Consider the following 12,184-nt stretch of genomic DNA (forward strand, 5'->3'; position numbering starts at 1 on the left):
CTCTATTGTACCCTTGTTAATGCATCAGATGTTTGGTTTTTTTCTAAAGGGTTCATATTGTAATGTACTATAGTCGCTCTGCAACCAACAATCATTTACATTACACAATCTTCAATGTGAATGACAAAAGTCCAATTTGCCCATCGTAGTCGTCCAGATCCCAAGTTAATGTCTTTAGTTAATGATTTCTCATTTTATTCAACCAACAGTCCAACGCCCAAAAGGATTCAGTTCACCATCACGTACAATCAAAGAAAATCAGAACATCATTATAATTTAAGAAGTTGGTGCAAGTGGATTTTAGGAATTATATCAATGAGAAAAATTGTTGATTTAATGTTCTGTTGCTGGACTAATAGTTATAACTTAAATCATATTTTTTCACTAAAGACAATTCACCTGTAAATGTGTTCTTGAACTTTGTCACTTTTCTGAAACTCTACTGGTTAAGAAAACCGGTTTCTTGGAAATGGTTTTATTATGATGCGTAAAATGACGACAGTACCAGGAAGAGTTCCTGTCACGTAGCCTTAATCATGCTCTAAGGCGTGGAAAGACCTATCGTTACATAATCACTTTTGGCTTTTTCTAATACCTTTTCTTGCATACAATTCCAAAATGATTTGAAATAAATGAATACAACAATGTATTTTGGGGTTTTATTGACAAAACACCCAGACATTTTCTAGACCCGATAACATGTAAAAGATGAAACCTCATGACAATCAATCTTGGTCTTCATCTGTTCAGCATTCATCATCCACTCAGATGTCTCACTTGTTTTTAAATCCACAAGTAAAAACCTGGTGGCTCTTTCATACAGAAAACAGACTGAGTAAAAAAAAAACTATACAATAGTCCAAACTAAGATGAGACGTCTTCAGACCGGTTGGAGCTGAAGGTGTCAGTCAGCGAGGTGGAGCAGATTGAGTCCTGAAATGATACGCGGAAGGAAATCAGAATAATGTGTGAGAAATTACAGCATTGTGGATTTCCTCGAGGAAGTGAAGAAACCTAATCTTAACCTACTTGAGACCATTTTTGAAGGTGTTTTTCCAGTCGAACCATCAAGGTGCCCCTCCTGCAGTCTTCTGAATCTGCTCTTTGAGGATGAGGATGCTCTGCCGCTGCTCCGGGGGCAACATGGCAATCTGTTCTGGGGTCAGCTGCAGGACCTGCATAATCAGGGCAGCCTAGAGAGGGACAAACAAAAATGTCAAACAGGAGGTAAAAAGGAGCTTTGTTGCTCTCAAAGTTTACAGGAAACGCTGAGTCAGTTGAACAGTATTTGGTGTCTCAAGACATGTTCACTGGTAACAGGAACATCAGAACAGGGCTTTATTGTGTTATAATAACAACATAACTAGGATGCATTCGTCACCACTCAGGTTATGCATACCCATAATGACTTGCAATCAGTGAATGAAAATGCAAAAAGTGCTCAGAGGCACTTCAACAACCAGCTGACGGACAGATTCAGTGGCACCCACCTTCTCCTGGTCCTGTGTGGAGACCTGGCTCTGTCCCGGACTGAATCCTCCTCCTGATGGAGGAGCGCCAGAGCTCCCAGGACCCTGCAGGACAAACGCACGGTTCATCAGGGGGGTAATGGCCACACAGTTTCTGCAAATATCCCCGATTGCATCTTTCTTCATCAGTAAAAGTCATATTCCGATTACTTTTACAATGCTTTTTTGAAATGTAATTATTCAGTATTTGTAGTCTAATAATTGACGAGACAAACGAGGAGATTCAAATTCCTTGTGACATTAAATGTAGCGACATTGTAAGCTACAGAAACAGTAAAAAGAAGTCTTGAAAGTAATAGCTGATTTTTTGATTTACCGTTTTGTGCCTTGTAGTAATTAATTTTAAATAGAAAAACATAACCAAACAGCTGACAAAGAGACCGGATGCAGCTGTTACCGGTCTAGCAGGTGGAGGCACATTTTGACCCATGCTATGAGGAGCGGGAACTTGCATTCCCGTCGCCATGGGAACTCTCTGACCCGTCACTGGCCCACGTGTGTCCATCGCCCTCGGGTCACGACCTGCAGAAAAGAAAAATACTCTTACTGTTCCTACCTTGTTGAGTATTGAGCACTGTCGAAGGGTTATAGCCGTGCAAAACATGATTTCAATAAATCCTGTTGTTTTTGAAGATGTTTTCACAACAACGTAAAATAGATATTTGGGATGAATGATGACCCGAAACTATAGATGACTATAAATAAAAGTATAACATTTAGAATTGTTGGAAACTTCAGAGTGAAATGTTGCATTAAAAATAAATAAAACGAAAAGTTCGTCATTACATGAAACACTAAACCCATAATAGTAAAACAGTGTTTGTAACTGGGATTATTCTTCTGGCTTTTAGAAACAGAACAAATAGATTACAGAGGTACTAAATATAAGGAAATTGAAGTTTAGCCAAAGCAGTAAGACAAACGTGTTTTTCAAAACAAATCTACCGTCGTTATCCTGTAAAAACATCTTGCTGGGACTAAATACTTTTGTTTGGTTCAGTGACTGAAACTGAACAACAAAACGTGGACTGTACGCACGCAGTCGTCCCACATGAATGTAAACTATCAACGTTCTCCAACGCATAATAGAGCAGCTACCTCTGGTTTCCATTGGGGGTCCGCGTGGCTCCATCATAGGGGCCCCTCTGGGGTCACCCATCATGTTGCGTGGTTCACCCATGGGTGGGCCTCGCATGTCCATTGGAGGGCCTCTCATATCTGGAGGGGGTCCACTTGGCATTTGGGCCATGTGCACAGGTGGGGCTTGGTGGGGCGGTGGAGCTGCCATGTAACCCCGACTAAGAACAGACAAACACAAAATAGGAGCATTTAAATTACAATTTTTTATTTTTTTTTAAAGTATAACAAGTTACTATTTTATTCAAACCTTGCTTTTGATACCATCTACAGTTGGCAGTAACAGGAGAACTCAATGCATTTGTTCATTAAAAATGCATCCAAGCAACCTTTTTCTATATTTGCAGGTCAAAGATGGAACAAGGAGTTCATCTGAGGAAGAGTTGGAGTTGAGCGACCGCACGCCTTATCTAACATTACGTTGCCCTGCTGTTGTGTGGGATACTAATCACGCCGTGTGCAGCATGAAATAAGATTGCAATTGTTATTGAGCGACTACTTTATCAATACAACAAGAGTTTGATTGGCTGTGCCGGAAACAGATACCCTGAGTTCACCTCCGTTGTATTGTCGCGTTTGCTGACAGGTCTGGGATCTGTAGCATTAAGACCATATTGGTAACCACCACAACAGCAGGAGCGAAAATCTAAGGATTATAGTTTGAATTACCACGCCTCCGAAATCCACACCGCCAGTTACGATATCGAGTGATGTGCCACGTGGGTGAATATCTCACCTGGGCTCTATGACCTCTCCTGTGACAGAGAGCAGAGTTCCTCCTCTGGGATCATTGGGACCGTCTCCCAGCAGGCCTCTGGGGGGGATACCGCCTGGTCCTGAGAGGAGACAATCATACATTCAACCACATAAAAACACTACACCCAAACAAGCTTGTGTTCTAGGAAATGTTTCATGACAAACCCATTAAGATATTCCAGTTAAGGGCTCGGGCGGACACACACACACACACACACACACACACACACACCAGGAACACAAAAGTGCAGCAAAAACAATCCCCATCGATATTTAAAAAGGGAGATTACAGCTTCAAAACACAAGAAAACCTGAATACAACATGAAAAGCTGATATTCCCACACAGTCCTGACTTGAACATTTTGCCTACTTGCGTCTTGTGACTCTGGAGTTATTTGGCCATGAGAACGTCATGGCAGGGCGCATGCAGAGAGAAGTACAGTGGGCAGGTCAGTGTTTGGTTACAAAGCAGGAACAGAGTAAACCAAAGGGCACAACGTCTTGATCGAGTTCAGTGAGGCATGTGTAGATATTACAGTGGCTGGACCGCACACAGTCTATTAAAATGTGCTGTTTGGAGAGCTGCGAAATAATTAGTCTAAATGATAGATGGATGCCTCGCCCACAGGGCTGGGCCATAACTCAATGTCCTTTTTACAGAATCATTGCGTTATATCAAGATGAGTGATACACACTTACGTCATCTCAAATGATAAAGCACATAAATCAGAAAATTAGCAGAATATCGGAATTAACAAGAATAGTGTTTAAGGACACACCCTTAAACACCCCGTGTAGTTAAAATCAAACTATTTCCTTAATCTGATCACTCAGCCCGTGTGCCTGTAAACAGTACTTTTCATTTGTTGAGTATTTAATTCAACCAGGAGTATACATAAATATACTTTATAAAGTGGTTATTGCATATAGATTATGTATTTAATGAACTACGAGAAAACATGCTAGATTGTAATATATGTAACGTTATATATACAAAGTTATTAGTACAAATGCGCATTGGAGCGCCCGTGAAAAACATACAACTTAAATCTCATTTTGATTAGTTTCTGAACAAAAGGTCTTCGATCACTTTTTCTAAACGGAGAAGCGTCACAACGGGGGCGGACTGACATGAATTTGCAATGCCATGGCAACGGCACAGAGGCGACAAACAGCACGTAAACACAGAAAATGAGAATGAAAAGGCTTTGTGTGTGTGTGTGTGTGTGTGTGTACATATTGCTGGTATATAGCCCGTTGATTTTTGCTTTATTCTACTCGTACGTTGCTTTATAGCTTTTAATGTCCTTTCATATCCACACTATGATGAATATTTGTTGATGTTAAAACACAAGACATCGTGTCTCATTGTGGTAACTTAAACATCACAAACTGTTGGTGTGAAAGGGGAGGGGGGGGGGGGGTCTGCAACATGTGGCCTCAACATACATGTTATATCTCGTCTTGGACATCAGGAGATCTCCTGTTGTGCATCCATCAGTAAAGTAACCCCCAGAGTCAGAGTATTCAATACAGACAGGAAGATTTGAATGCCATTTCTCTTAGTGTTGAAGAGGGATAAAACATCCAAACCACCATCCTTCAGTCAGCATGAGAAATGTTTGCTCATTCCAACAACTCCGATACTTCTGAGACTCAAAGATCGTGGACCGGTTCTCCAAGCTTCCAACGTGTATCAAGATTAGAATCATTACATTACATAGAAGTTGATCACATATTTGTAATACCATATCTAGGATCTGGATAGTGCTGGCCAATATATCAACATAATATTCATATTGTGGTATGAGACTATAGATATCATCCTAGATTTTGGATTACGTTATATCGTAATATGGTATAAATGTGTCGTCTTTTCCTAGTTATAAATGCTGCATTACAGTAAAGTGATGCACCTTTCTGCACTTACAAGAAACTCTAGCTGTCATTATGGCTGATTATTATTTTTCAAAAATCTAATTGTGTAAATACTAGTATATACAGTATAGAGGTTTTTGACTTTGATGTATTCTATTACACAGCTTTGTCAGCATCATTCAAGTTTTCTTTGAGGACGTGTGCCAAATTTTTACTGAGATGATTCTAAATAACTATAATTACACCATTTACAATACCCACTTACTGAAATAACCATTTAAACGTTTTAATATTTACCATTAACACAGACATAGTAAAAAACCAGAAACTAGAGGGGGGGTGCTTCGGTTATGAAAATGCTCAGAGATCATTATCTTTACACAAACAGGCTTCATAGGTACTTTAACTGCCGAATAAAGGGTTCATTTTTGATAATAGTGGACATGCAGTCTAAAAGACCTGTACAAAGCGAACACCAAACCCCCGAAGAGTTGTGCATTTCAACATATCTGCCCTCTCCATAACCGTCCTACGAGAGAACTGAAGCAGTACAGTGATACCTTGAGGCCGCTCGATAGCAGCTTGCCCAGACGATCCTGTGGGAGAATGCTGAAGGTTTCCTGAGCCAGCATTAAAGTGAAAAGAACAGGAGACACAAGACTCAAGAGAGCGGAGCAGCACTTTAGCAGCGTGGTCATGACAATATCACACACACACACACACACAGGGAACATTCAATAATTAGCATGAAGACTTAACACAAAAACATCAAACATTTAGGGAGAGTGAAAAGAACTGGTCAAGAGTCAAGCTGATTATAATCTCTTAAAGCCTCTTGACTACTAACCAGGCTCTGGTGACACCTAGTGATCCCAGTAAGCCATGACATGTGCAAAGCTAAGATAACGTGGGAAACGGCAGTTATGGTTGTCGTTAAAATAAGTGCAATTTTACACAAATAACTACCAAAAAAATCAACTTTGGAGTAAAGCCAAACCATTGCACTACACTGTACTGACGGAAATGTATGACGGTAGCTTTGTTTGCACCTGCTAAAAGAGTGATGAGGGGGAAGGTTTCCTGCACTGCTGCATGACAGTTTAATGGCACTTTTGAATGGAATTAATAATAAATTAATAAAATACTATAAAATGCCGAAGCCATTTAGCAGCTTCAATATAGACTGCACTGTGGCGGCTCACTGGGAAAACTGCAAAGCAAAAACAGGATTGACCCCGTTTTGGGGAAACCCGCAAACACATTTTCATCATCATTGTGTTCATTTTTTGTTTACTATTAAAAAGACAAAAACACCTGGTAGCTGGAGCCTGGCACATGAATAATCATGAGCATGTATATTAACAATCACTATATTCTTCAATATTCTTAATTTGACATTTACAGATTATCGAAGGATAAACTACTATCTGAAAAATTCTGAAATTATCTCACATTGACCAAAATACACAGCTTTGATTTTCAGTGAAAATAAAAAACAACTAACTATTCGTCAAAGATAACGATAAACCTGTTTAACCTCATTCTGCAATTAAACAGTCACACGTGAACCATCAATGACCGTAGTAATAAACTGTGTACAAGCAGGATGCAGTTCGATGATGATTACCTGGAGGCCCGACTGGTCCTGGTGCTGGTCCTTGTCCCGGTCCTGGAGCAGGCATTGGTCCAGGGGCAACACCCATGTTGGGGGGCTGCATCATTTGAGGCGCTCCGTTGACATGCATACCAGACTGAAATATATTTTAAAAAGCAATTTCTTAACGAATGATACACGTTTAATGAAATGTGAGACTCAGCTGATCAACTTGGTTTATTCGTCAGTAAATTAGTAAATTATGACATTAGTGGACCTCAAACTACAGCGTTGCTCTCCAAAGCTGTTCTCATCAATATTTATGTATTACCAGCCACAAATCATCATGTTCCTTTTCAGGGTGGATGGAGCGCGTGACTGTTTTGTCGAAACAGAATTGATGCGACAATGACTTTAAAGAGTGAAGGACCGTATTGTTTACCACAGGCTGCGGCTGAGACACCGGCACGCTGGGCGGAGCAGACGGTGGGTTGAGCGGCGGCGCTCCTCCAGACTGCCCGGTGGAAATCAGAGGCTGGACGGGCGTTTGACGGTGGAGCATTTTCTGGATATGGAGTATATGGAAGAGCATCTCAGAAAAATGTGCAACGGATTTAAAAGTGCAGAGTAGCGTTCGGCTCCTCTGACAATGACAAGGCCACACTCAGAAGGACCTCGCTTCAAATAAACACAAGATCATGCAAGATTCCACAAATCTCTTCATTCTCCATCTGGTCTGCTCTCACCAAGGCTATCTCGGGGTCCACAATCCGCATGACTACTTGGGCCTGCAACAGCGCATACGCCAGCTGAGGGTTCTGCAGCAGCATGTTCCTCGCCTCCTGGGGACTGTTCTGCACACACAGCTGGAGAGACAAATCACATTTTCACCAAACAGAATCATGAAATATGAAATCACAATTGGGCAGAGTGCAAAAGATAAATAAAAAATGGACACTTTTGAATAATAAGAGATTCTTGTTAAAAAAAAAAGTGTTATTTTACTTCCTGACCGCTTAGACATTCCCTTGTAGTTTATGCTGCCCACTAATGATTCAGATTCAGCCAATAACCAAAGTGGCTGCATCAGCAAAAAACATTAAACAAAGATGTCCAACAATATCGCCATCGGGATCGGAGCCCAAGCACTCGTGCTCTGATCAGCACATGGAGTCGCTCAAGCGCGCTTTAGTACTACAAAACACTTTCCCAGTCGGAGGGAGAAATGCCTGCAGTGTGGCGTTTCTTTGAGCCTAATGAAGAAGACTGACAGATGTGCAAGCATAACGCATCTCTGGCAGAGACAGACTGTACAGCCTCGGTTAATGAAAGGGAAGGAAGAGCATCTGCATACAGTCGGCAACCTGGAGGGCCTTTAAATTGAGAGAAATATCTTTCACCATCTTATTGGGGGACTAAAGAGAGTAAGTAGCGTTAAACATACAGAACATTTGAGAACATTACTTTCGGGGGAAACTATAAAATGTCTAATTATATCAGATTCATCAATCTTGTTGTTACTTTCGCCAGAAGCTTCTCACACGTGGCACCAGAATAATGCTTAAAAGCTGTTGACGCATCCGTCCCAGAGATCAAGTTATAATACCAGAGATGAGGAATCATAACTGCCCATTAACCCTTTCCTGAAAAAGGGGGTTTGTACAACTTATTTATTAGCCTCTCCATATCTTAAATTAGACACTCTACATTTTCTTTTTCGAAATACATGACTATTTAAAAAATAAGAATATTTGAGAGAAAAGTTACATTTTAAGATTTATGACAGATTTTGAACGTATGTAGAAAACACGTTGAAAAATTTACAAATATGGTTATAATAGAAAAGTAGCTAATGGGGGACATCTGTAAGGTTTGAAAGGCAGGGATTGTACTGTCTTACAACAGACTCATAAACAATCAATAAAATAGCCATAAATGAATTCTTTCAACAAAACAAAGATTTTGTCAAAGTAAATTTTACTCAGGTTTTTATCAAAATCAAACCATGCGTGTAACCGTTCTGACTTAAAAAATAAATAAAAATGGCTAGAATGGGAATTATTTACAAAAGCATCATATAAAAAAAAATAAAAGACTGAACACCCTCTTTCACCATTAAGAGGAAGGTAGACAACCCAAATGTGATGCTCATCAGTTGATTGGATTTCACAAGTATGACAGCTGATTCTGCTTTTAAGGACCAAGGCTTCTGATGTCTTAATTGACAAAGAGTGAGTGGAGGGCCAGCATTCTGCTGGGACTGATGATGTTTAGTGGTACTTGGGACGGTTTGGGTGTTCACACTAAATGCATCAACTTAAAAAGGGTCTATAAAGAAACAAAAAGGATATGCAAAATGGACATGTAACATACTGTCACATGTGGCAGTGAACCAGCCTACCTTCATCTGCTTCATCAGTTCAAACATCTGCTCGGGTGGAAGACTGGCCACAGCTCTGCTGATGGACTCCGGGGCTTCCTGTGGTTGGATGTTTTCTCCATAAGGAGACTCGATAATGGGGGCTCCCGTTCCCAAACCTGTGCAAGACATAGATAGCAGATAACTGTGGCGTCGCACATACACATCTCAATAAATTCTAAAACACACCAAGGGGTAAGAGGCACTTACTTTTGAGCTCTTCCTTGTTTTTCTCACTGGCTGCGTTGTCAACACGGAGGGCTCGGCCGCTGAACTCTCTCCCGTTCAGGTTCCGCATGGCACTGAGGGCCGTCTCCTGGTCTTGGTATTCACAGAAACCATATCCCTTTGGCTTTCCCGTTTCCCTGTCATATACCAACCTGAGCACCAGAGACACACGTCATCATGTCTGAAAGTCCACATGGTTAAGAGTTTACAGTGAAAATACAAAAAACACATAGTTAAGCTTGTATGTGACTGACTCTGGTATCTGGGGCTTGAGGCACACAATGAAGATGAGCGGCTCCTTCTTTCACTTACCTGAAGCTGACAACAAGTCCCACTTCAGAAAATATGTCTTTCAGCTGCTCCTCTGTAGCTTCATACGGGATGTTCCCCACTAAAAACAACAACAACGAGACGTAAGAAACGTTAATTGACAATAAAAAAGAAAGCAACTTTATTTATTTTTATTGAAACGCGTAATATTATTTGTATCGTGTCGCTCGCACGAAGTTAGTTCCCTCGTTGCCGAGCTAACGGCAACACCAGCTGGCTATCAACGATAGCGAGATCTCGCTCGTTAACCGGTGGTTTATCCCGTTGTTCCGCGCCCAACAGACACAAACCGCCGCTAATCACGTAACGGAAACAAACTTACCAAACACGGACCGCAATGAACGATCAACGGCCGGGTCTCTATTCGCGGCGACGGCGGCGGCAGCTGCAGCCGCAGCAGCAGCGGCTAAGTTCGCCATTTTGGGGACACAAATTAACGCGACACCCGGAAACAAGACTGAAACGATATCCGTTGGAAAAGAAAGGGCACATTCAAATACCAGCAGTGCGACCTTTCCTAACCTTTTGACAGTCGACACCATCCACTAGCTAATTTTTCTTCTTCTTCGTTTTAATAGTCCAGCTCCAGCAGCAATGACCAATTATTGAAAGTGGGAAATTTACTGAAGAGCAAAAAAGGGTCAAAGAAGTTATCATATATTGGAAAGATGAATAGAGGGCGCTGTTGTCTGCGGATAGGTTAACGTTAAGTGAGCTAGCGTTAACCTAACTCCTTGTTCGGGCCGCCTTCCAACACTGTGACAAACATATTACATGCTATCAACTGATAGTAACGATTAAGTAACGTTAAGTTCACGTTACTTTGGGCACGCTCCCAAATATCAAGTTTTCTGAAACCGAAGATTTGGTGAGTGATTCTTATGAAGCTTACTGGCCTTTAAATCGTGTAAGAGCTGATGTTAATCCTAACTCAAAATGTAGCCTTTGGAAACTGGTGGGGCATGTCAGATAACGCTTAGCACGTGCACGTTAAAACCTGGTGAAATACACACGTGTGCATCAACAGTGAGACCTGCAACGTTGTCTGAGATGATTGATGTCAACCTACATTTATAAATGAACAATCACTAAATTGATGTTGGGCTAAATTGATCTATGCAGTGAACCAGTACGATGTGCATCCGTAATCAACTTTTGCTGTTACACAGTGAAATGTAGCCTCTTTATTATCACCCATCCTTATATTAGGAGCTGTGGGCAGGTACTAAAATACCAATGGTGTTGGAGACACAGTCAGAGAGGTGTTACAACGAGGCTACTATCTTTACTAATATGATTATTATGGAGGTGGTTGAACTTGACAAATTGAAATGTGATTCTAAAAGTCTGCCTAAAACATCAGAAAGAAAATCAAATGCATTTCAACACCACTGCAGAGCTCAATAATATACAGTTAAATCTCTGTCAATCAACTGAACAATATGTGTGTAAAGGTGCAATGTTTGGCCCTCCTGCATTCTACTGATTTACATAGTGGTGTCGGCTAGGAGCGCATTTTCTAACGATGTCCAGTTAATGAAATCATTTTTGAAGATAACAAACGACGACAGTATATGCTTAATAAGCAGCGGAAAGCTTCGTCAGGACAGAAAAGATCGACTGGTTCCACTGGGGCTCGAACCCAGGACCTTCTGCGTGTAAAGCAGACGTGATAACCGCTACACTATGGAACCTGATAATAAAACCTATCGACAGATACGATACTATTGTTGCGAATGATATTAACAGTGCGTTGACATTGATTGCACCTTCGAAGATGTTAAGCTTTAGCTGGTCTCTCTCTCTCTCTCTCTCTCTCTCTCTCTCTCTCTCTCTCTCTCTCTCTCTCTCTCTCTCTCTCTCTCTCTCTCTCTCTCTCTCTCTCTCTCTCTCTCTCTCTCTCTCTCTCTCTACTACACAACTGCGGTTTAGCTAAATGACACGGCGTGTCAGCCTCAGTCTCCCCAGTTGGTCCGCTCGCGTGTTCCCTCACTCAGCCTCCGCTGCTGGTGCTTTGGGTTCAGCTGCGAGTCGAGGGGGCTAGAAGTCGCTTACATGTTGCCTTCTTCAGCCTGCATACGCTGGAGCTGACGTGACACAGGCTGTTGGGTCGTAAGTATTTGCGTTTGTAGTTGACCAAGATGGCTCGGCTTATCCGTCCAGCAGCAAGGGAAGTGTGTACAACAGCATGCTCTTTCCCACGAAGCAGGACAGGGTCTGCTGCATCTTACCAGCAGTGATTACCGTTTGTCAAAAAAGAAAGAGCTGTCATAAAGCTGTCCGAGACGTTAAAGAAATTAAACTTGACCAAA

At 41.5% G+C, this 12,184-nt stretch overlaps 1 protein-coding gene and 1 non-coding gene across 3 annotated transcripts; both read right to left on the minus strand.

Annotated features, from left to right (window-relative positions):
* Positions 1–459: 459 nt before the first annotated feature.
* Positions 460–10,646, minus strand: cstf2 (cleavage stimulation factor, 3' pre-RNA, subunit 2). Of its 2 annotated transcripts, XM_034543375.1 has the most exons (14): positions 10,195–10,331; positions 9,855–9,933; positions 9,525–9,694; positions 9,297–9,433; positions 7,642–7,761; positions 7,338–7,460; positions 6,929–7,052; positions 5,862–5,921; positions 3,403–3,502; positions 2,628–2,827; positions 1,927–2,051; positions 1,491–1,574; positions 1,030–1,193; positions 460–933 (listed from the first exon to the last, which is right to left on the minus strand). In XM_034543375.1, exons 1-13 carry the CDS (start codon positions 10,289–10,291, stop codon positions 1,068–1,070), a joined length of 1,545 nt encoding a protein of 514 aa, XP_034399266.1. In that variant the 5' UTR covers positions 10,292–10,331; the 3' UTR covers positions 460–933; positions 1,030–1,067. The 2 variants fall into 2 exon arrangements, with proteins under 2 accessions (XP_034399266.1, XP_034399265.1); XM_034543374.1 differs by lacking the exon at positions 5,862–5,921 and having other exon boundaries at positions 10,195–10,646.
* Positions 10,647–11,493: 847 nt separating this feature from the next.
* On the minus strand, positions 11,494–11,566 carry trnav-uac. Its single transcript has one exon. It is a non-coding gene; the product is annotated as a tRNA-Val (tRNA).
* Positions 11,567–12,184: the final 618 nt, after the last annotated feature.

This window comes from Cyclopterus lumpus, chromosome 10 (assembly GCF_009769545.1).
Source record: "Cyclopterus lumpus isolate fCycLum1 chromosome 10, fCycLum1.pri, whole genome shotgun sequence".
NCBI classification, from domain to species: domain Eukaryota; kingdom Metazoa; phylum Chordata; class Actinopteri; order Perciformes; family Cyclopteridae; genus Cyclopterus; species Cyclopterus lumpus.